Consider the following 26,390-nt stretch of genomic DNA (forward strand, 5'->3'; position numbering starts at 1 on the left):
CCCGTCACTGAGATAGCGAATTTGTAGGTGTGGTTCTTGTTTATATAGACATTTTTAAAATTTGTTTTATTTTTTACAATTAAATTGTGTTAGATAAATTGTAACGGTGAACTATAAAATACTGTATCTGAATAGAGCTATGTTATCATGGCTTTAACCGGTGATAATGTTCTTCGATAGTAAAATATGTTCATTTTTTTTTTTTTTTGATTGAATATTAAAAATAACATTTTAAATAGATAAATTATTTTCATTGTAAAAAATTGTTCGTTGTAAATAATTGATTTATTCGTATTTTTTACAGGAATATAAAATACAAAAATTAAACATAATAATATACAGAATAGTAATTTAAATTTTTTTTTAATTGTATTCAAATACTATAAAACAAAATTCTGTACAAAGTACCAAAATATTTTTAAGACGAAATTTTTTTTAAAAGCCGCGCTTTACATAATATCTTTCAATACAGTACAGCTATATAATATACGTATCATCATATATAAACAACGCGTGCCACTGAACTATAATCACTATACTCACAATACGCGTGTATATATGTTTGTGTGCACCTACCTACCTACTATAGTACTTATACTTATACTATATGTATACATAAATATGAATCAAACCAACGTGTTTGTATTATACAGCCATACAGGCCACAGGGTTATACGTCAAGGATGCTCATTCCTTTTTTTTATCGGTTAATATTACATTTATTCATATTATGATTTTCTCTTATTTTAAGTAAGTATAGTTATATGAAAACTATATCCATACCTATGCGTATCCATATAAATACGATTTAATAGTCAGTTTAGTAATTTTTTATACTCCGATAATTTTAAATTTTTACAAACACAAAATTCCATTATCAGTATTAACAAAAATTACTATAATTTTCAAATCATCATAGCCTGCCCTATATAATATTACCATGGACTATTTTTGTTAAATTCAAAAACTCAAAAATACTCGTTTGAATTTAGATTTAAATAGGCAATAGATGTCAAAATCAGAAAAAAAATAATTTTATGCTTTGCAATTTACATTAAAAAAAAATGGTTTTTTTTTTAATAAAATAAGTTTGTTTCAACATAACAAATAGTCCTACCGATAGAGATAAATCTTATAGATTCATTAAACGGTATAACATATATACCTGTTTGATTTATAGTCTTATAAAATTTAATACACTATAATTTCAATAAATTCATTATTTGAGTGAAAAAGTGGGCATATTTGTTGAATCACTCTGTACGTACCAATAATATGTACTTATATATACATAACATATAAATTGGTGTATATAGGGTCACATGTAGGTACACAAACGGCTAAATGGCTAAAATACATGGTACAATTTATAATAACCATAATAAAATAAATAGTGTCACCTTGGTAACAAACCGCCACCAAAGGCGTTCAATCATTCCTTTGGTGAACCACAAAAGCCGCAACTCGCGACATTATAATAATATTATCGTCGTCGTCATCGCTGTTTGTACAATATAGGTCGGTAGTGACAGTGTAATAGTATATATATATTATGTATTGTCATCATGAATGTACGCACGTGCGCAGGACTCCGATAATAATAATAATAAATAAGCATCGCACAGTTTATTACTATGTATAATTAGGTAGATTTTCTGTTTGAGCGATGGACGAGGAGCAGCTGCAGCCGGTACGTGCAATTCGTTTGTAAATAATAATATTTTTTATTGTTTAAGATTTATCTGCATTGATATATTGCTAAAAATGTCACGGGGATATCTACTCCTTTTTCGCGTATAGTTAAAAAGTTAAATAACAAAGGTAAACGTCTTCTGATAAAGTATAATTGTATAAACAACTGTATTCGGTCTAAATGAATATTTTTTTTTTTAGTAAAATTAGATAGGTTTAAGTATGTTTGCCCTTTAAAAAGGGGACGCATGCATTTTTCCATACGATTTTGTTCAATATGTGGTACAGGTAAATTACACATATGAGTATTTTTCTATGTTCGATTTAAATTTTTAATGTACTTATGTATGCATTTTTAAAATTTTTTTTATCTAGGCTATTTCGGAAGTCGATTTAAAATTTAAAATTTTAAAAAATCTTAAAATTAAGATATTATTGCATTTGAATTTATTTTAGGTATATCAGATTTTAAATATAAAAAATGATTCCTAAATAACTAGTCTAGAATATATATATATTATGAATTAAAATAAAACTCCAATTTTCGAATTAGGTAAATCAAAAAACAAAATTAATTTTGCTGATAATTATATTTACATAAAAATTCTCGTTTTCCCTTAAATTTTTGATTATTTTTTCCAAGTACTGAGAATTTTTAAGTTGGACTTCTGTAATGTACAAACTAGATCCGGTTTGATATTCAAAACTATTCTCATTTCTGAAAATCGAAGAATTTTATCGACAACTTATCATTCACTCATACATACAAAAACAAAACACAGCATTATAAGATTTATACATTCATTGCTCCGCTCAGAATCTATATATAAATGAACACTTGCTTATAATAGTAATAGTATCAGTTATTATTTGTTTCGGATCGTTTAACATTTTTTTTACATTTATTGTATCGTTTTTGATAAAAAAAAAATAGCAAGCTCAACATGTTATAATTATATAATATATCGTGTATTTGTGTGTCGCACTATGCATTTATGGTGCTTTGGTGCTTATTATATTTATGGACTAGGAATACGTGCATGTGTCAAGATCCGAGTTAAACAAAATTTAAATAAAAATAATAGTAAAAAAAAGTGGTATATTTAATTTAGACTTAAAATAAATGTGTATAACGAAATTATAATATCCATTAAAACACCTACACAATTGAATTATTTCGAGTAGTATACTTTTTTTAAGTGGGTCCATTTTCCTCTTCGAAAAATGTTGTTTTCATTTTCCTTCAACCAATACTAAAATTATGCTTTTTGTCTTATGAATATTAAAATATTCTCTTGATATTGATCAGGTATACTTAGATACTTACCTACTCAGAAAGTCTAAAGATCCATTTTTTTCAAGTTGGCCAGTTCTAGATACCATAATAAATAGTTATGATAAGTGTATTATTATCTATTTTTGATACTGAATTATACTGAGGTTTAATAATTAATAATACATTTTTGAAAAAAGTACGTGCTTATATATAAGCTTGTTATACAGATTCGCACAAAATTAGTACAGTACCAATGTGAACTGATACAATTTTCAATTTTTTTTAGGGAAGTAGCCAAACAAATGTTTGCCAAACAGACCCGCCAGGGGCGACCCTAGCGAATAGCTTACATTAGAAAAATTTTTACGGACGACCACGAGTTGTTTACCAATTATCGAAATGGTTTTTAATGTTTTTAAACTATCTATATGTAGCATGCGAATTGGTGAGCTTTTATAATGATAATATCTATACATCATATGATTTTCTATAAATTGAAATGTTTGTGTAAAAGTAGTAGGTATTATTTTTATTAGGTAATAAAAAAAAATTGTTACATTTCACACCATGAATCGTAGAAAGCTGATAGAAAAATTTGAGGAACTTTTAAAAGTTCTATCTTCATTGTGGCGAGTATCTCTAAATTATGTAGACAAGTAAAAATTACAATATTTTATAAATTTAAAATTTTCTTCACGATTTGTTACTTATTGTAATAATTTAACGCTTCGCGCAGTTCTATTAATGTTTTAGGTAACTTACTTGATCGACTAGTGTGAATATTTTGTCTTACTCAAGAAATATCATGAACTATATCTATGTTGTTCAATGTCAGTAAAATCACCATTCACCATTAACTATAGTAACTCTTGACAAATTAATTTTGGAGGGCGTTCAAGATTTTCTTGAACTTTGCTTTCTTTAGCTTAACGCTTACCTTTCGAATATGTTTTTAATATATTTTTGATGATTGTATTCAAGGTTACTTTCCTCGATCATAGTTAAATTATTTATTTTTAAAAATTAATTATAAATTATTTTTTTTACAAATTTATCATTCAATATTCCCCAATAGTTTTTTTGGAATCTGTGTTTAAAATAATTAATAATTGATTAATTTTTCTCGTTTAACAAATAACAATATTTCCATTTTAACACACACTCTATTATTATGTTATATACATAATATACTTATACAATAGTCATGTACTATATATTTATATATCATTAGCATTGTCTATACTAATCCCCTTAAAAAAAAAATCTCGCATACTTAAATTGTATTATTGAATAGGTCTGTAAATAAAGTACCAAAAAAGAATGGTTTGAATTGGCTTTAGATACCGTGAAAATTTTACAGAAAAGTTCTATGGACTATGAGAAACTCGTACGATCAAAATTCGTTTGTAATATTCATTTAGCCATTTAGACTACCATGCACATAAATTCAAGCGAGGAAATCGCGGTATATTAGATCTTTTAATATTTGTAATTATTGTAAATTACAGCGTGAGAAAGAGGCGTGATTCAATATTTTTTGATTTCATAAACTATTGACTAAAATTAATGTCTTATTTCTTTAGGTTCTGTAAAATTATTATCATTGACTTTCAGATTATTACTGTGTTTATAATACATAACTGTTTCGGAATATTTCCTCTTTAATCTGTTACAAATTTCAAAACCTATAGTTATACCTAGATTTGTCTCACTCGTAGTAGATAAGGTCATAATACGCATAACATGTATATAGCTAGAGTAACACATTTAGCATACAAGTATATTTTATAAATAGGAAAAAATCACATTCATCGAATACTTGAATAAACTCAATGTCTACCTATAAATTTCAAGCGTCAGGCGTGCCAATGTATACCTAAATACTTAATAAAAATTAAAAATTATAAACATAATATTGCAGCTGAAAAGGCCACGGACAGAATTACACAAGAAACACACTGTGGCCAGCGAACACCGATGCGTACAATGGATTCCCCAAGTGGACATGGTCAACGACAGTCTGGACACAGCCCTGTTGTCAGTTTACAGTCATTCGGGGCTATCGTTCCCTAGGAACAATGAAGTGTGCATGCAAAAAGAAACCTTTATGATGTGTTTGAAGTGAGAAATTTATCGAACAATAACTAATGTATTATATAAATATTTAATTATAATCCAGTGAGCGTATTTTAAAACTAAGCAAACTAAATCGATAAAAATATTAAAGAAAAAATTAATGTTTAATTGCAAAGAAATTGCAATATTTAAAAAATTATTAAATTAACATTTTTTCATTTTTTATATACTATTCTTTGATAAATGAAGTCTATATTTTAAAGCATGATCCCCCTCCCCCCACAATAAATGTATAGTAATTCATAGTTGTAATAATAATATTGGAATTATCGCCAAGTTGAATCATGGTTAATGGACTCATAAGTCACTGGTTAATGGTGTAAAAGCGTATTTATTTGTAAAGGCTTATTTTAGTCCATTTTTGCAATTTTGATGATTAATACTGTTTTTTTTAACTCAACACATCAAAAAGAATCAAGTTATAAAAAATATTTTTTGAAAAAAAAAAGAAATACATTTTCTATTTGTATTGTTATTAATTTCTGTTTTTTTTTTTTATGAATGATAAGATACGTTTGAAATACATGCTGATGAATATTTATTAGTTCAAATTACATAACCAAAGTTTATTTTTTTATTACAATACATTTATAGATTTTTTACTCTTAGACCTTTTGCCTAATATATTCAATAATCAGGCTCTAAAATGAGCCAATAAGCAGCTATTATTTAATAGGTATATATTATTACGCTGTGGCAAGTAAACGATATATACAAATACAATATAGGTATCTTCAAGATAAACATATATAAACAACTAAGAAATTGATTATTTCCTAATTTTATTCCTAGTACATTTACTCACTAGAAACATGTATGGGTTTTTATGGGAGTAAATAATATAATTATAAATAAAAAAAATATTACAATATGTAACTACTTATATGTTTAAAATTCTGATGAAAATTTAATTATATTTTAAGATATCTAATTGTAGTAACACGTAAAAACCTTGTTTAATATGTTAGGTACTTAGGTTATGTTTTTATGTATTACTACAATAGCTATCTTATAATGTAATTAAACTTTTATTAACATTTTACTTGTAAGTCGTTATATAAAATATTATATTTGTATGTATTAGTATATAAAAAATGTGTAATATTTGTTTTCGTCAAGAACAGGGCATGTCTCTGATGAGTAAATGTACTAGGATCAAAGCGTAACTAGACCTAAATTTCAGTTGACATAATATTTTTCATAACCGACTAATACCTATATAACTGATTAATTTTCACCAAAATATGCTTCTTTAAATCAGATAAGAAGTTTAGTATTTATTTTTATATAATATGTAAGTGTTTACATTTTTGGTATATTTGTATCTATATTACAAGCGTATATTATATAAATACAAATACAATATTAAATAACAGCAGAAAGTACAAACACATCATGTAGCTTCTAATGTGTATTATTAATATTTCAAAACTTTTTTTTTTGTTTTTTGTAAGTTATTTGTAAAAATCTAGTTGAATATTTAAAAATGCAAACAATTTACTAAGTATAAGTCTTTGGTCTTCTTAAAGTTGAAAGTTTACAAAACATTTGATTAAATTATATAACTAATAAAGATACATTTTTTGGTGAAAGGAAACAGTTGAATAGTATTCGATCAGATCAAAAGGTAGAAAAGCTTTTTAGAAATCATCCATTGAAAATGGGTGGACTTATTGGTGAACGAAAAGACATCAATAGTATTAAACTGGGATTAGTTGGCAGTCATATTTCACAAACTAATCATGGATATTCAAGAAAAGAAGATGGCACTTTTTACAATTATTAAAATATTATAAGGTTAGTATAATACTAACAATTATTAATATCTAATAATCAAAAACATTGACATTTTCAGATAAGCAATAGAAAGGATTTTTTCAACTTATTCATAGATAACAAAATCATAATAAGAAATAATTAATAGCATTTGTAATTATAATATAATTCTATATCTGAAATTTAACATCAAATACAAATGACATTTATAATTTAAAGTAAATAGTAAAATATTAAATTGGGAGTTTACAAACATATATTTTAGTATACTCCACAAAATAAAATCAGTTTTTTGTTAAAAAAACCATGTACACTTTGTTACTGAAAACAATTTAATAGATTAATTATTAATATTATTAAATAATTCAATTATTCATTGGTATTATCTATGGCATTAAAATATAATCATAATATTATTAATATTTAAACATGTAATTTCTAAATAAAATAGACACAAATAAATAATAAACATAATGTCTGTATATGTATATATAAAATAGATATTGAATAATTACTTTAGTAGCATACGAGTAAGTGGCAGAGCTTAGTAAATACAATATTACTCTGCAATAAAAATAAACATACACATTGCAAAATATCAATCATTCAGTTATACGGACGGCAAGACAAGTTTAGGAAGATAAAATACTCAATAAATAATTTGACTTCATCTAAACTGTTTTTAAACATATTATCAGATGTAACATTAAAAAAAAAAAAATTAATTGATGAGGTAGGTACATCATAAATATCTGGAATGATTGATATTTTATTTTTTCTTAGTATGAAAAAAAAAGTATTTTATTATACAATAAAATTTGATTAAAAATTGAATGAATTTAGTATTTTAAATTGTATCTGGTGTATATACTGAAGATTATCCATCTTTAGTACAGTAAAAACTTATACATACATGATAGGGTTGAATTTTCAGTATTTTTACAATGTTTATTTTAATAAGTATAACATAAAACAATACTTAATAAAAATTCAACAATTAAATCAATGCATGTACAGTGAAATATTAACAATTACTGATGAGTAGAAAAAAAGGAACATATAGCAGGTACTAATCATTCAGTGTTTTTTTTAAATAACTAGATAGGTAGTTTTCATATTAAATTAATTTAAAAAATGTTATGATGGGAATAAAATTATTTCATGAAACATATGCATAAAATTTAAGTTAAACAACAACACTTTTGATTATAAATACAGTATAAATCTATTATAATTACATCAGTAAAATTAGCTCAATTGAAATCCATTTGTACATATTATATCCATACACGATATTGGTTGGTACAAATTGTCAATTTAGCTAACACTTAAAACATTAATATTATCAATCCATAATATTATGTAGTTTTACTATTGATGTTATAAATACTAAACTATATAATTGGCCTGACTTTTATTACTCAACCAGGATTGTCAGTGAATAAAATGATACATAATAAACAGCATTTTAAAACTTAAATGAGTAACACTTATTATAATCACTTAAATAATTGATTTTAAAACTTACAAATATAATTATTATTTACATGTATTTTATATATTCAAAATACTAATTATTTTAACATTTATACGCCATACAGAACAATAATAAAATTGTCATCACAAATTAAGATTAATTATTAAACTTGGCTTTTTTTAAATTTTAGATATTAAACTGCAGTCAAAACCAAAAGAGTATAGATATAAATATAAAGTGGCATATTAAGTTTTAAAATATGTCTTGAAGTACTCGCTTTATTGGTGAATTATGGAATCTTACATAGTTACATATAACAATAATAAATTATATAACTGAACAGTTTGAAGTATTTATGAATTCTATGCATCTTCAAATTATCAACAGTTAAATTTTTGAAACAGTTAAAGTAAAATTGTTTACATTTGTGATATTGTTAAAAATACTATTTAGAATTAGTTAGTTTAAAATGTTATTTCTGCCAATAAAAATATTTAACTATATGTGATCGATGAACGTTAAGTATTAAATATTATTCATTAGGTATGATTATAAAATAAAACATGATATAAAAATGTGTCCTTAATTAATTCTTAATTTGTGAGACATATAAATATATAAATATATATATATTTAAACTGGTAAAAAAAAATATTTGTCAAGTCTGTTTGAATACAATTTATGACTAAAATATATTAAAAATTAATAATAAAGGCAACATACATAAACCACATTTAGTATAATTTCTAGAAACTTTAAACTAAATTATATTTTCCACTTATATCTGTATATGTAGTAATCATAATTACAACTGTAATTATATAATATTTAATACAGATATCTATAAATAATGATTAGATGTAAAGATGATATAACTAATACACAGATTAAGTAGTTCGTAACATAACACCAATATTTTAGTTTAATATAATTACATTGCCATCAAAATAATTAAATGGCAAGTAAATCCTAGAATTTTAAATATAATGCTGAAAATATTATTTATTATTATATTTTTTATTTTTTGGCATGATAAATATAATTTCAGTGTAACTAATTTTTATATTTCTTTTTAAAAATTGAGAATAAAACTCATACAATATATTAAGCGGAGGTACTTACATAATAGAAATAAATAAAACTTAAAACTGTTATTTTAAAATAGGTTTTTAAAAATTTGTGGTCTAAATATCCTTATCATTTAGACCCATTTTTTAAAGCTATTTATGATTTAAAAGTTTTAATGGCATTTTTAAAAAAGCAATATATATATTAAATTACTTAGTATGGACTCAATAGCTCCTAAAATAATTAGGAATTGCTAAATTACAAGCCATTTAAGTATTGTAAATCTTTTACTTTATGCCTAGTATTTTATAAATATTTTGTTTATTTTGGTTTATGGTATAAACAAGTATATTTTTACAATAAGCATTATAATTGTTACACAAAATGTTTTTATAGATATATATTTTTTTTTTAATGACTACGATTTACACTCAAAATACAGTTAAGTTATATTAATTTCATAGATATCTTAGTCAATTTTTTTTTAATGAATGTTAAATTTATAGAAGAGGTTAAACAGAGATGTTAAAGAACAATATTTTCAAAATATTTTTATTCAGATCACATTTAAAGTTAAGCATATAAATTTAAGATAGGAAAATTTGAATTTATATGCCATGACTTATACAATAACTTTGTTATTGTGAACTATTAATTTTAGTTGGTAAATATGATTACTTAATATAAATACTATGCACTTATAAATATTACATTTTCAATAATATTTCGCACATAAAAATAAATACATTTCACTATATACTAATCAATAAGTACATAGTATTAATTAAGTTAAAAAAAAGAGGAATGTCGAAACCAATAATATTAATAAAAATTAAATCAAATAGGAATATTAAATTAAATTTATCATTATATAGCAAAACATTTATGTAAAACTATTTTATAATCTCAATGAGTATACATTCATACTTTTCTAGTAGGGACTTTATAGGTATAGAAATGAATAATATATTCAAATTAAAGATCAGATCTTTAAATTAAAAATAAATATTAATTATTGAGTGTTATTAGATCTCGTAAACAATTTTTTCAATAAATAAATAAAAAATAAATAAAAGTAAAGTAAATAATTTAAAACATACTTAATCTACTTTATGTATAGATTAAGTACGTTGGTTCTCAACCGGTGTATTGTGTAGTGCTGTGATGTATGCCACCAAAAATGTTTTTATCAGTTTATTTTAATATTATTTAATGAAAAATATCTATATATAAACATATATATTTAATTCAATGATCAAGTGTAAAAATAATAATTTATGTGCAAAGATTTATTTTTTTCTTTGAAAATTTATTGTGTTAAATGTATCGCTATATTTCTGGATTTAAGTTAATGAAAAAAAGGTTGAGAACATATATTTTTTAATAAGATGTAAAATATTTGATTTAATTGTAATTAAAACAAATATATATATATATATATATATTTGTTTTTATTGTAAACTTTGAAGGAACTCAAATCATAATTAACTTATTATAAATTATGTAATAATATAATAGCTTAGACAAAAGAATGTAGTAAGAAATTTTAGTTATTTTATGTATAGCTGTTCAGAATATTTTAAATACTTGAATAACATTTTATAAATAAACTATTTAAATTCAGTCTTCTCTTTGTCCGAAATTTTATAAATATTTATATATGAATGCATAGTTTATTTTAATTGTTTAAATTTAGGTCAGCATATGGGTTAAAATACATTTTTAAATACCACTTAACTATTATAACTTCATATCCTTAGTTATTTTTTTACTAAATTTCTAACTTAAACTTTAAATATTAATTTAATATTTAAGATACTATATATATATATATATGTTAGTTATATAATCCTCTAAGATCAACTTTGTATTTTATGCAAACCTGTGTCACCATGGCTGAAATTTAATATTGTGGTGAAAACTTTAAGTTAGTCTGATATTTGAGAAGTAACTATTATTGAAGTATCTATTTCCAAATGTAACTTGAATGGGTAATTATGCATTATCTGTGGATATCTCAAACGGTTTCCGAGTGTCAGGCATTATGTTACAATGAAGAACTATTACATTGTATTAAATTTGACGATATAACACAATTTTTGATGATTTATTAATTCTCAATCTGGAAAAGGGAAGCAAAATAGTCGCTATAATATAATATTTCATGGCTTATAAGTGTACCTGAAGGGGTGCACTGAATGTTAGTTAGTGTTAGTATTAGTGTTAGTATTACTACAAGCATTATTTGTAGCTTTTTTTCGTACTTGTCTTTTGCGATCAGCATATATTAAGCATTTCATTTGCGCTTTATTTTCAGCAGCGTTCAAGCTATCTTCACTATCATCATGACTATTATCTGCAAACATACTTGTTTCAAAATCGCTATCTTGATCTTCTTCGGAATCCCAATGTTGCCACTGCCTGTAATTTAAATAATAATAATATTTAATGTTCATTTAAAATCAAGTTATAAGATTAAATTGTTGATGTGTAGGTAAGGTTACAGATTTTCTTAATAGCTTATTTAAATTGTATACAAGTAAAATATTCAAAATTTTTCTAAAATTCATAAATTTAATGTTGGACTTAGATATTATGATGAGCTTTGTATAATTAATTCATAACAAATAACTAACAACCTATATTGTTATAAATTGTTATATGCACACATGGAAAATATTTAAAAATAATATTAAAAACTATTTTCTGAAAAAAATAACCTATATTTTAATTATTTACTTCTAATAACTAAACATAACTCATAAGGTAGTGGTAAAAATATTTATTATCTTACTTCAATTCTGGACGCATTGAAACTTGTTTTCTTTCAAATTGATCATGTCTATCACTCTTTTTCCAAAAATAGTAAAAATGAACCAACTCTGCTACTGATCTAGTTTTAACCTTGAAATTAAATTAATAATTAATTTTCAATAATATAAATATATATAAACTGTGCATTACTATTTAATATTTTAAAGATTTTTTAAATGGTTCATACTCATTATTCAAAATGAAAAAATTAGCAAAAATCTATTCATGGATTTAGTTTGAATATACTATACTAGTATATTCAAATATTTTTCAATTAAATATATACACTTGGTTCAATATTTCACCTTTTTTTAATCATTTTATACATAATATTATGTACCAAATTAAGAATTTATAATCTACATTAATATCATAAGAATGTAGTATGTATAGGTAATTTAAACTAATTCAATAAATATAATGTAAGAATAATTAATAAAAATAGGTTAATGTATATACAGTATATATAGTAATTCACCAAGTATGATCACTTAAAATCTTTCTTTAAAAATGATTTTATTCAAATGCTGACTTTTGTTATTTTTAAATATATTTAAAGACCATATTTTCAAATTCATGAAATTTATTGTATTACTTAAGGAGTACCTTGTGTTAATAAAAACATTTATTTTTCAAATAAAAATCTTTTCTTTTTTTAGTAAATATTTAATGGATTTTTGTAGAAAATTTTGATGTACCTAATTAAAATTATAATGATCAATTTTTAGTTATTACATTGCTTATGCTTATTTAACAAGGTATATTAATGTTTAACAATGATTGTACAAAGAAATAAAAAAGATACAATAATGGAACTAATATTTAATATACTTTGGGTTTTGGCCATTTTCCACTAACTATCAATATTGTTAGATCAATATAAATTACTTAAATTCTCTAAAATTAAGAGAATGAAAATTGGCCATTAATGCATACACGTATTTTTATAATGATTTCACAAAATTACAAAAACAAAGCGCATATTTGAATTATACAAAATTCAATGTACAAACCATATAAGGTACAAATTATGATGAAATATCTACATAATAATATAAAAAAATAAAATATGAAATATCGAATTACAATGTTATGTTTTTGGTCTGACCTCAAGTAGCATTGCTTCTACTACCCTTAATAATTGTAAAAAATTAATTAAGAGAATGTTATACTCGCATGTGTTGTCTCTATTTTACTAAAGTACATTATAAAAAATTTGCAATCAGTAAAACGCATTTTGTGATGTTACTTTTAATATTAGAGTAAATTTACCTATAATCAAATTTAACGGTAAAAATATTATCTAGATAATGTCAAATGCTTTTGTTGATATTATCATTTTAAAGTGAGTTATAGCTATGTAAAATATTACAACTTTAAAATAATAATATCAGTAAAAGCAACCTAACTTTCATTCCTGACTATAATTAGCATACATCCTATATCTTATAGATCCACTATCAAGTTCCTATTATTCTTGGTAAAAAAAAGTCAATTAACTTAAAAATTATTAGTTTACAAATTTTGATTTTGATACATAAACAATTCCAGAAAAATTATTCCCTAAATAAAAAATATAAATAGTTCTCAATAGAGAAAAACTGAAGTTTATATCTATACAGGAAACTTCTTTAATAGTACAAGAAATATCAAGAATATGGTCATAAGTATATGAAAAAAATTCTAAAAATCAAATGTTTAACAACTGCATTATTGAAAAAAATGGGGTGAGCAGCTTGATGAATTGTCTTAAAAACAATAACAGTTTTTTTTTTTAAATAGCTTAAGTCATTATTGAAATAATTATAATGTACAGTGGATTCCGCTTAATGTGGGCACCGGTTAATATGGGCATCCGCTTATTATGGTCAAAATGGTTTGGTCCCAATATAAATGTATATTAACAAGGTTAAAAAAAGCCGCGTAATATGGGCACTCGATTCGGTTTATGTGAGCAATTTTTATTTTATCATAGTGTTAGCATATACACATATGTATTTAAAAACGACTAATTTAATCGGGTTTCGTCATATCTATGAGTTTGTGTTTATCAAAAGTAATAAAAAGCACTAAGTACAATTTAAATTTTAAAACCATTTTCTGCATATTGTACCAAAAATGGTACAAATTAGTTTTTTGTAGTTTCTATTCTTGAAAATAAAGTTACAACATTACTGCATATACGACCAGTTACATCTACCTAGCAGTAAAATTGTGAACTTCAGATGAAAAATAAATGACTGAAAATATAATTGTTGTGCAAAGTGAAAAACATGGTAAACAGAGTTGGTCCCAACGTGCCCACATTAAGCGGAATCCACTGTATTTAATTTTAAATACCTCTTTTTGTATGGCATGAAAATTCTTTCCACTAATCAGTAGTCCCATCTCAAACTTCAATGTTTCATCTTCTGACCAGACACTTAATGATTTCTCCAATGGTATTACATTTAATGACATTCTTCTGAGAGCTTCAGCAACATCATGACCACACTGGACTAACAAGTAAAGTGCCTGTCAATAAAAATATTGTTTAATTAATTTAAAAATATAAAAATTATAACTTATTATTCAATAATGGAATTGTATACACTAAAAAATTGAAATAATATACACTTGTGAATAAAAATAAAACATTGAAATATGCACACAAAAATATGTCTTACAAAATATTGCATCCTGCTCTTTAATTGATATTACAAACTAAATATTGAGTTTTGACATCAAAATGATAATTAATGTATAATTTTAAAATAAAATAAATGTATATAGATTAAAGCAGTTCTTTTTATAAAATATCAATAAAGCAATCCTAATTATTAGAACATTAATTAATTATATTTTTGAAAACAAAAGTATTTTTTTATTGAAATATTTCTTTGATTGAACAAAATATAAAATAATGATAAAGCAATGAAAACACAAAATAATTTAAGTATACAAAAATATATTATTAATATCAATTTTATCAAAAAAATTTTTTTTAATATTTCTTATTACCATCAAATTGCATTCTTATTAAATAAATAATGGAAATTCAAACAAAACCATAAAAAACTACTAATTCATAAGATTTTTATGTAGTGTTTTTTATTAAGTAATTTACAATTTATATTAGTGTGGGAAATAAGTAAATTTGATGAAGTATAATATGTTTAAGATGATCATATTAAGAAAAGTTAAAGCATTTATTAAAAATACCTGAGTATGAGTAAGAAAAATTAAGTTAAGAAATATTATTGTAATATGCAATTTTTTTGCTTTTTATTTTTAAATTATTGGTAGAGAAAATACTTTTAATACATTAAATAAATTATTAAACTAGATATTTTAAATTCATAAACTTTAACTGTATGCCTATTAGAGAATATTTTTTAATTCAATATACTATGCCACAATAATAAGCAGTATAGATAATTTAATATCTTGTCAAATAAAATCAAATAATATACATTTAGTTATTTGATTTAATGCTTACAGTTTATGTTTATTGCAATACTTTTTTTTAGCAAATTTAAACAAATACATAACATATAATAATATAATTTGTTTTTTTAGTTTACATATGTTTTGGGCATTTATAAATAATTTTTTATAACTAAAAATAATTACCTTTTCATTATCACGAATACCAACAACTTTAGATTTTGGCTTTAATGCCTTTGTAATTTGCTGAATTTTTGTCAAATAATCTTCGATTAAATCTTCACCCAACACATTCGGATCCCATAAAAGTTCATCATTGTTTTCATAAGGTAATACATCACCGTACGTAGATAACCCATCTGTTACTAGAGCTTGAAAATTTAACCCAACATTAACACTCTGAAAACAAAATATATTAGAATATGCATAAACTCATTAATAATAATATAATCAACTAAATCTAACCTTCCAATGAAGTTCCCAATAGGGCCTATAGTCTTCATCTTCATCTTCACTTTGTACTTGGTCTGAAAAAGTTAATTTAATTATAATTCATATTAAACAAATGTGACTAATATTTCAAGAAAAAAATTCTGCATTAGTATTTTCATCATTATTTAATTATAAAAATAATCATCTTTTATAACAGTATAAAATAGCTATTAATTAATAAAATTAAAATATTAATTTATACCTATTTATATTTATATTTTCATATTATACCAGATTACAAATTTAAGCATTGAATTTCTATAATATCTATAAGACGATCTTATTGAACAAAACTCATCATTTAAAATATTTTTAAAAATATTTTATTTCACATAATTTCTAGTAAAAACTACTCCACTTACCAAAACTTTAAATTTAATATTTTTTATAATTTATAAACACTTAGTCTGAATTTATATTTTAATGTATTGAAAACTCGGGAAAATATTCTGCTTCAGAATATGAAATTAAAAATTAAAGTTGTCATTTAAAAAAGTAAAAACTTAAACATTTAAAACAATAAAAATATATAATATTATTTTGAAACAAGTATTTAATATTTTTTTTAAAATATTAATAGATTTTGAAATAATGTGTTTTTTAATAAATTAATTAGCCAGTATACCTATATGATGCATTTATTTTTAAGATTTAGATACATACTTCCCAAGTAATATGCAAACTAAGATTCTATAAAATATTCATAATTTAGCTCACCAAGTTCTGCCATATATAAATTTAATAACTGAGATGCATTACTACAGTCTTCACCATCCTTAACACTTCCATTTTCCTAAAACAAAAATAATAATCAGGTAACAACACTTTGATTTTTTAAATTTAAGGAAAATGTATATTTAATATTATATAAGTAATATATAAACCACCTCTACAAAAGATCATCTATATTATATCACAAAATGGTTAAAAGAATATATTTTCTGTACTTAAAGATTATCTTACATATTATTTTATTTCCCTAAAATTATGTCATACTTTTAGTTATCTAATGCAAAATAAAAATGACATTCTGTAATATCCGATAAGATTTAGACAAATATTTATTATATTTATTTATTAAAAGATGACAATTGAATTTTATAAAAATATATATTGTATATACTATAACTCGTTTACTGAGAGAATATTATTTCCCTCATATTACTGTGGATTTACTTGTACAGTTCTCTTATTAGTTGAATAATAGAAGAAAATAATCATATAATCTTGATGAAGGGAGTTATAAAGTAAAAATAGAAATTAATAAAATATTATTGGGTCTACAAGTTAAAATAATTTCATAAATAGCCTTTACATACTAATTAAAATTTGCAAAATATAAATTTAATTTTTATATTAAGTTCAATGGTAAAAAATTACTTTTAATGTTCCTTCTGACATTTTATTCGACGAATCACCAGTGTTTCCTTCTACAAATCTTTGCCGATCAGTTGATTTAGATTTTTTCTCTAAAAATAAAAATGATTAATAGTAAAAGATACTTTATAATTATTAAAATGTTTTTTATTAAACATTTTATAATGTGCCATTATTATAAGACCCAAAATTATATGTATTTGTTTATATTTATTTATTAGTTTAAAAAGTAGTTGTGTACGATAAAAATTTGAATATTGGCTTAATATATAAATATGAACATTTTAAATTTGCATAATTGGAACGTTTTTAATCATTATGCATATTAAAATAAGTTATGAATATTTATTGAATAAAAAATAGTAATAATACTATTATATAACTTGATATATTCACATTTCAATTATTTAATTATTCATTGTTGACCTATTGACTAGTTGTCAATACTCGATTGATAACTGTTTTACGATATAACTCGCTATGATAAGATGTAGTTAGCTGTAGAGTATAGGTACTAGAGTAAAAATGACTTATTAAAAATTATACAAATAACATTTCAATTATCTTATACATTGTTATTTAGCATATTTTATTCATTTTTAAACATTATTTCAATATAATGAACACGAATATATTTTTATTTCTTTGCATATTAAAAATATACATATTCTATGTATTTGATTCAGAGTCCTAATATTTATTGTGCATGATTAAAAAGGAAAAAAAATACACTGATTGTCTACTTATCAGATTTTGTTTCGTTCTAGTACCTTACCCAAAATAAAATACAACAAAGTCAATGATATTGGAAAATTATACCAGACAAACGTGTGGTAAATTAAACTAAATTATTTAATATTATTTTGTTCTTACCTGCAACGCCATCAGAAGAAGTTGAAAGCTTTTTCTAACATAAAATGATAATTATTATATTAAAATACAATTATGAAGTTTTATTGAAAATAACAATTTTACCTTTCTTTTTTTATCTTTACTACTTTTCTTTGACGAACTTTTCTTCTTCTTTTTCTTTTTCTTTTTTGTACTGGGTTCAGGAGAAGTTTTTTTTGAATATCCATACATAACCATAAGTTCATGAATAGGCATATTACTTTCCTATAAATAAAACAAAAATAATAGCAACTATCTAACAATTAGAAACCATAATAATAGTACAAGAACATTACTTCTTCTAAAAATCGTATTTCTCTTAAAGGATCCTCCAATTCTGGAAGTGCCTCTTCTTCTTCCATTGTTGTTTCATCATCAGCTTCGTCTACTTGTTCATAATCTTTGTCTTTACTTAAATCATCAACAAGTGGTGGCTCATTATCTTCAATTTTATCAATATTTTCATCTGCAAAAATATGGGTATGAACACACATTGTGTTTAAAATCACATTAATTATTTACAACAAAATTATTTACTTGTTGATTGAGATTCTTCAGATTTAGCGACAACCTATAAAATGGAACATTTATTAATATAATATATAAATCGTATATAAATTAAGTTATTGTATACAATCTAAACTGTTAAAATAACTAAATGTTTAAATAAATAGTTTTTAACATGTTAAATTGATTACAAATGTTTAAGCTAAAGTTGATGATTCATTTTAACAAGTAGTTGTAAATGTTTTTCTACAACGATATCTATACTTGATGTTCTTGTATAAATAATTAAACCTTGTTAAATAATTTAAACATTTTTTTGTGTACGTCAATTGTCAATTTAGAACTTTTTTAATAGATTGAATGTTATTTAGGTTAAAAAACATGTACCTACTATTTTTGTCATATTAACCCATTAAACAATAAAAGAACATATCATCTCAATGAATCTATTATAATCATGAATAATACTGTCAATACCTATACTTAACTATTTAGACGAATAAAAAACACCCAACACAAGTTGTATGCTAGATACTATGCGAGACATAACGATAATCACATGTAGAGGCAATATTGTTACACGGTTAAGCGGAAAACTTATCATGAACAGATGCGATAAGTCAACAGTGGATCGAATAAATAAAATCTTTACTCGACACACGTAGCGGGCACCGGTAGTGGCATTTATGGTATTTATCACTCGTATTTCGACCTATTACATGGGAAACAAGTAAAAAATCACAACCCATACCACAAATGGTGGGTGAATGGGGCGAAGGAGGTAGAGTGTCATTGATCACAAAATACAAACACTACTAGTAAGCACTAGACTCGGTGCGCATAGACGCCTCGCCTCACGTTCACACAATATTTTTCCGATTTACGCAACCGTCGTCCTCCAACACAATTCAACAACCTACATGGGCGGTGGTTAACTGCAGCGAGTGACGGGGTGTGCCATTCGATGCCGCCCCGGGATTCGAGAACGTAAGGCTGGGTAGGTAACACGGAATAAAGGAGCCGAGAACGACTGCCGGACACGGCTCACCCGGCCAAATCGATCGTCGGCTGTCGTATTAGTTTTCTACAACAATATTGAGTTATAGCTTACCTCCTCGTCGTCGGCCATGGCGAACGCAGTTCAAACCGTCGGTGCACGATTGCGTAAGAGTCGGCGGCGTCGTCGTCGTCCCAGTTCGAGGGCGTGTGTAGACAAACAAACAAACGGCGGCCAACTAACAACTGCGGTCGCAGGACGTCATATCGCGGCGGCGACTGCTCGGGCGGTCGTGCACACTGCACTGGCACAGGATACAGAGGATAGGTACCAATAGTATGAGTGGTGTCGGACGCCGACTGGCGAGTGGCGGTTGGCGCGCTGTCGTCCGGGCGAGAGTATATCGTACTGCGGAGTAGTTGTTAGTTTGGATGTTCGTCGTCGTCGTCGAATGGCGGTCAAAACGCTGCGATGATAACGGCGGCGGCGGCGGCGTTAGACGAGTGGGTGATAACGTCATCCGGCCGCCATCTGCATCCTCCTCTTCGTCGTCGTCGTCGTCGTTGTTGTTGTTGTTGTTGTAGTGTTGTAGTAGTCGCTGTCGATTGCAGCTCTTTTCCCTCTACCGCGGCGGCGTTGTTATCGTACGACGTCACAGCTGCCTCCGTTTGCCCGGCTGGGTGGGAGCGGCACTGCCGATTCGTCGCCGCCGGTGGTTTCCTAAATATCACGTACAAACGACCGTGAACGGTTGTACGCTCACAGTAGAATTATATAACATAAATAATTATAATATTATAATATGTGTATATTATAAATGTCAACGGTTGAATAAATTGTATCTATCTTTTTAGTAAATCTGAATTATCCGTGCCGTTGATCTTGATAATTATTAATATGTAAGGCAACTGATTACCAATGTTGCGAATCAAAAAACAAATACTACCTCTTTTAAAACGATCCGAATGCCTGTTTTTGAAAAAATCAACCCGTACAGCTGAAATAAGACGAATTGCGTAACGAAAATTCCCGGGAAAAAGATGTGCTGAAACAAAATCCCTGGTACTAGGAAAAAAACGGTCTTTCAGTGAAAGTGACTGAATAAATGTTTTTAAATTATTATCGAATAGAAGATAGGTATTAGTCACACCATTATTAATATTTAATTACTGAATATTATATAGGTTATAACCTCACTTGTATGACTAATTAATAGTGTAGATATTTAAAATCAAGTATTATGTAATCGTCATTTAATAAATTTTAAAAAATCAATCTTTATATTTTAATGTTAAAAGTAAATATTGAATAGGTAATGAATTACATTAAATTTACTTTTATATTCAAGTTTAGTTATATCAACTAAAAATTGTCACTGTTGATGGTGGCTTATTTTTATCAGCTATTCTTGCAATCTTGCTATCCTTATTTCGTTATTCCTACACTATTCGCGTATACACTTATTGTAAAAAAAATTATGTTCCTACAGATTGTGTATATTTCACTTTTCCGCATAGAAAAAAAATATTTATATATTATATTATCATTTTCAATAAGTAACAAAAATATTTTATTTTTTTTTACTACACATAAAAAATTAAATGAAATTTTTTTCATAAAATAATAAATATTATTACCAGAAGTTATTTTTAAAAATCTTACCAGTGAAATTATATAAACAATAAAAATTACTACCTAGCCAATTTTAACTTTAAACATTAGTTAAATATTAATTCGGTATTTCAATACTCCATCGTATAAAAATGTTGTACATAAATATAAAACATATTTCAAATTTTCGATAAGCTAAAAAAATTATTAAATAATAGTTAACGAATAAAGTTAATCATTACTACACCGCTTTTTCATACAATCAAAAACCGGAAATATTTATTTTGTCGCAAATCTGGCACTAAAGTTCTTTTAATCTTTTTTTTCCGCCGTCCTCATTTACCCGAGTTATTAAACAACAATTATAATTATTAATGTGGTGTAGTATAAAAAATGTATTAATTATTAATTTAATGTCTTTATACAATTTAATGGACCAATTAGCATTTAGCTTATTGTTGAGTCAAATGTTTAGTGATTTTGAATTGGTTCATGCAATCTGACATAAATATAAAAAATACCTAATAAAGCTTTGTGTATTATATTATAATAGTATATAATAATAATTAATAAACATAATAGTAAAACGTTTAAAATTCACGAATAATGTAGGTACCTTTTTAATTACTTACAACAAAATAACTAAAATCAGTAAAACCATAATTTTTCATTTAAGTACCCAATTTAGTAAAAATTTGTACTTAGAATGACTGCTTAACGAAATTGTACATAATATGCTTTTTGGATGATATTTGGAGGTTATCGTGAAAAAACTTATGAGGACCTTTTTTGTATTATATTTTCAGGCCATTTTATTCACAAACAAAAATATTATAACTACATCAAATAACGTGAAACCAAAGAAAATATTAAAAAAATTATATCAAGCTTATAAAGATGAACATTTTGTAAAGATTTCAAGTCTCTTTTAAACTATGAAAAAACAATTTCAATTTCTTGAAAAACAGGTTTCTATAAATACTACAGTTTTTGATGTTGCCGTATTTTTTTTTTTTTTATAGTTGTGTTTGAGCAAAAAGTAAAAACACATTTATTATTTATTACTAATATAATTAGACGTAATACAATGAAGTGTGCGTGCTCGAATGTGAGCTACCACAATACATTTTTCACAAATCGCACACGTAACAAATGAGTAACAACACTAATAACTATTGCATTTCGCAATAATGATCCAAGGAACCTTTCCCCTCCTTCACATTAAAAATTGCTTTTATTATATACACTCACCCGCAACTCTACGGCAATAATATTATGTATTGGCTTTGGCATTGCCGATAAACTCTTTAAAAAATACCCACTTTCCATTATTCTGTTTACCACTCGTCATTGGTAATATTAAATATTTCTCAACACAAAATTATACTTACTGATAAAAATAATATATTAAATTATAAGACAAATTTTGTTAGAACTCGAATTTAAAAATGATTAACTTTAGGGACTTGAAACTTTTTACAATTACGTTTATTATTATTTTTATATAAAATAAAATTTTTCAATGATGCTACGAAATATTGGCTTATACGTAATAAGATATTAACAATAATTTATATTATGATAATGGATTTATTTCATAATATAACTTTTGTAGTTTTGTCGTAATTTAGTTCAACAAATTCAACATAATTAAATATGTATTACTAATTGAAAAATAAATACCTATTATACTTATTATAATATAGCAGTAATATAAATAAATTATAAAATATCCTTAAAAATGAAAACTTACACTGTCTAGTATCTCAGCTCAAAATCCTTTTTTGTATACAATGATTTCATTCAGATTTAATTAAAAATGGATACATTAATTTATAGTGACTCCTCACTTGAATTCTACTATTCCTAACAGTAGTTCCTCGGCTTTATTAATTTATTATGAAATATTTTTTTAATACAAGTTTTTCATATATACAGGGTGATTCTTTTATCAAACAATACTCATTATTTCAAAAAGTATTAATGTTTTTGAAAATAATTTTTTACATAGTTTCAAATTGTTAAAAAAAACAAAATCGGAGTAGTGGACAAACATTTTGCGGGGTAACTCCGTACCAATCCACTCTGCGTAACTAAACTTTAAATACGTATAACTCATAAACTACTCGCCCTAAATTCGATGTTTATATATCAAAATACTCAAAAAAATATTCTGCTTTGGAATATGAAATTAAAAATCTATGTTGTCATACAAAAAAGTAAAAAACTTAAAAAATTATAAGGATAAAAAATATTTAAAAATATAAATTTTTAATAAAAACGTTGTTTTTTTAACAATTTGAAACTATGTAAAAAATTATTTTCAAAAACATTAATACTTTTTGAAATAATGAGTGTTGTTTGATAAAAGAATCATCCTAGCTGTAAATAAATATAAAAATTGCTTTTGGTTTTACTTTTATGACATTATAATGCATATATAGTATATATATTATATAGAGTACACGTATACTTGTAGCCCATAAGTTAAAGGAATTTTCATTGATTATAAAAATATACTATAGTATTTATAAGTTACATATATGTTTTTTTCATCAGAACCTATCTCCCGGCTATATTTTTCAATACCTAATACTAAAACTCATAGATAATATGAGGTGATGGCTATATCGCTGTTTTGTTATTATGTTTTCACTGTTTTCATCAGACCTCAACTCCATCTAGATTCTGTCATCACTCATTATAGTTAAATAAGCTTAACCAAGATCACACACATAAATTTAAATCCCGGGCGCTTGTGAATTATCTAATTATCTACCCTGCCGTCCAAATTAGAAAACTTAATTTTAGACAGAATATACTTTTAATAATATGTTCATGCGTAATCAGCAAATATAATTATAATTTATAACACATATTTTTTTGTATAATTGGACATTTGATAACTGTTTTTACTTCTCTAATTGACAAATATGAACGACTGTGGCATGCTGAATAACATTACCTAGGTATATAATAAAATGGCTGAAATGTAATTACTAATTAGTTTAATTAAAATATATATATTATTAATAATGTGGACGTTCAGCACTTACCTACCTATAATATACATTTATATATAAACAAAAAAAAAAATCATAACTTATAAGAATATACATATATATGTGTATAATATAATATTATTTATATTTATATATATTATTGATCGTATGGTGAAATCGTGAAATACTCAATTTTTGAATTTAGAATTAAAATTACAAATTTTAGCTTCAAAACCAGAAAAAAAATCATATTTTTAAATGTACCTACTTACATTATATTGTAATGTTCAAACATTTAAAAATTGTTCAAAAGTTAGGTATAAGTATCAAATAATTACATAATATCTAATATCTATGTACTTATAAATGATCAAGCTTTGATTTATGATCTGCTAGAAATATTATCAAAGTTATATGAAACTGTAAAACATAAATAATTATAAGTAAAAACTAACATTCCACGTTTTTTTTTTAAAGTTCTAGTATGTGGTTTTTAGACGCCCTTGCACCACAAAGCCAACTGTTGACTTTAGTATTTATCTGTTGCGTATCAGCGCAGGCGTATAATACATATACATCATACATATTATTGTTATATACTTATATATTATATGAAGTGATTATATCCACTAGAACGTCATAGACTCATAGCTTAGCGCGAATCAATAAAGTCTCGTTTTTTTACCGGAAATTACTTTGAAATCATAATAATAATTCATTTTGAATTTTTATACTCGAAAATAAAGTTAATTTTATAGATAATATTTAATACAATAATATTGTATAAAAATGTATAATACATTATACATATTAATAATGAAATAATGTAAAAATGATGTATTAAATAGTTAAGTATACCTAAAAACTCGAATAACGAAAAGTCTGAGTGATTATCCTATACACTTATTATAAGTACTGGAGAATATATATATAATAACTTATACCAGAGATACAAATATTAAATTCACGTTTTTACCTTTCTCCTAATCTTCACAAGGCCCTCATGGTCGTGTATTCGAAAATTTGATCAAGTAATACATCGTTTAATAAAAATATATACATAAACTGTAATATAAATGTGAAATATATAATAATTAATAATTATGTATATCTTACCTGGCTTTCAGCTGTATATATATATATGCTGCTGTAGTAGGATAACACAAATTAAGAATTCTAAACACGTGAATCTAAATAAATATATCACTTTAGCTCGTTAAAAAGAGAGATCCAGTTGTCATTCGCAAGATCCAGTGTTGAGAGATATTGTCAATATATGGATGGTTTGCACTCGTGAAAAAGATAATACGGTCGGCATGACCAAAGAGTACTTAGTGATTTTATCAAAAGCCTCTGCGTTTTCAAGAAACTAGCTTTCTCTTTGATGGCAGAGACCCTTATTCGGCCACCCCTTGTCTCTGGCGGCACGTAAGAATAAATAACATCTTGCGCTTCATTGTTACAAATACATTTGTAAGTGTCTATAAACTGAAAGATGTAGAATGATATGTGATGAAAATTTTTATTGGGACTTGGGAGTACCTAATCATTATTTCAATGCGACCACCAGACCGTTATTTATAAATTATTTTTAAGTTGTTATGCAATAATATGTGAGTATATCATTAAAATAATATGTATCATAATATATATATAGTATCGTATCTTACCTACCAACGCTCAACTATATTTATCACATTATCGAGAATAAATTATTACTATACCTACCGGTTACCACAAGCCCGAAATCGATTTTTTTATACTGCGAACATTTGTTATTTTAGTCTTTTATTATATAAGATCAACTATCAAATCAAATATTTATATAAATATTTTTGATTACTTATT

The 26,390-nt window shown here is 24.8% G+C and overlaps 2 protein-coding genes across 4 annotated transcripts; one reads left to right on the forward strand and one right to left on the reverse strand.

Annotated features, from left to right (window-relative positions):
• The first annotated feature begins 1,564 nt into the window (after positions 1 to 1,564).
• LOC132924397 (protein CFAP276-like) lies at positions 1,565 to 7,118 on the forward strand. The gene is made up of 4 exons (XM_060988684.1): positions 1,565 to 1,690; positions 4,890 to 5,089; positions 6,698 to 6,901; positions 6,960 to 7,118. Exons 1-3 carry the CDS (start codon positions 1,667 to 1,669, stop codon positions 6,888 to 6,890), a joined length of 417 nt encoding a protein of 138 aa, XP_060844667.1. The 5' UTR covers positions 1,565 to 1,666; the 3' UTR covers positions 6,891 to 6,901; positions 6,960 to 7,118.
• On the reverse strand, positions 7,012 to 20,513 carry LOC132924396 (mesoderm induction early response protein 1-like). 3 transcript variants are annotated; one of them, XM_060988683.1, is made up of 13 exons: positions 20,044 to 20,512; positions 18,963 to 18,996; positions 18,722 to 18,891; positions 18,510 to 18,650; positions 18,408 to 18,441; positions 17,538 to 17,626; positions 16,875 to 16,950; positions 16,131 to 16,192; positions 15,852 to 16,064; positions 14,580 to 14,753; positions 12,220 to 12,329; positions 11,794 to 11,846; positions 7,012 to 11,547 (listed from the first exon to the last, which is right to left on the reverse strand). In XM_060988683.1, exons 1-13 carry the CDS (start codon positions 20,059 to 20,061, stop codon positions 11,543 to 11,545), a joined length of 1,179 nt encoding a protein of 392 aa, XP_060844666.1. In that variant the 5' UTR covers positions 20,062 to 20,512; the 3' UTR covers positions 7,012 to 11,542. The 3 variants fall into 3 exon arrangements, with proteins under 3 accessions (XP_060844666.1, XP_060844665.1, XP_060844664.1); XM_060988682.1 differs by having other exon boundaries at positions 11,690 to 11,846; positions 20,044 to 20,510; XM_060988681.1 differs by lacking the exon at positions 7,012 to 11,547 and having other exon boundaries at positions 11,554 to 11,846; positions 20,044 to 20,513.
• Between the last annotated feature and the right edge of the window lie 5,877 nt (positions 20,514 to 26,390).

Source organism: Rhopalosiphum padi, chromosome 3 (assembly GCF_020882245.1).
Source record: "Rhopalosiphum padi isolate XX-2018 chromosome 3, ASM2088224v1, whole genome shotgun sequence".
NCBI classification, from domain to species: Eukaryota; Metazoa; Arthropoda; class Insecta; order Hemiptera; family Aphididae; genus Rhopalosiphum; species Rhopalosiphum padi.

Bases quoted from the DNA above. Each gene is read 5' to 3' on its own strand.
- LOC132924397 (XM_060988684.1), top strand. From the start codon at position 1,667: ATGGACGAGGAGCAGCTGCAGCCG. The intron at 1,691-4,889 runs GTACGTGCAATT...ATAATATTGCAG, and splicing joins ACGAGGAGCAGCTGCAGCCG to CTGAAAAGGCCACGGACAGA. The intron at 5,090-6,697 runs GTGAGAAATTTA...TTTTGGTGAAAG, and splicing joins ACCTTTATGATGTGTTTGAA to GAAACAGTTGAATAGTATTC.
- LOC132924396 (XM_060988681.1), bottom strand. The intron at 16,193-16,874 runs GTGAGCTAAATT...TAACTTTTTCAG, and splicing joins TTTATATATGGCAGAACTTG to ACCAAGTACAAAGTGAAGAT. The intron at 16,065-16,130 runs GTTAGATTTAGT...TTTTGTTTTCAG, and splicing joins ATTGGGAACTTCATTGGAAG to AGTGTTAATGTTGGGTTAAA.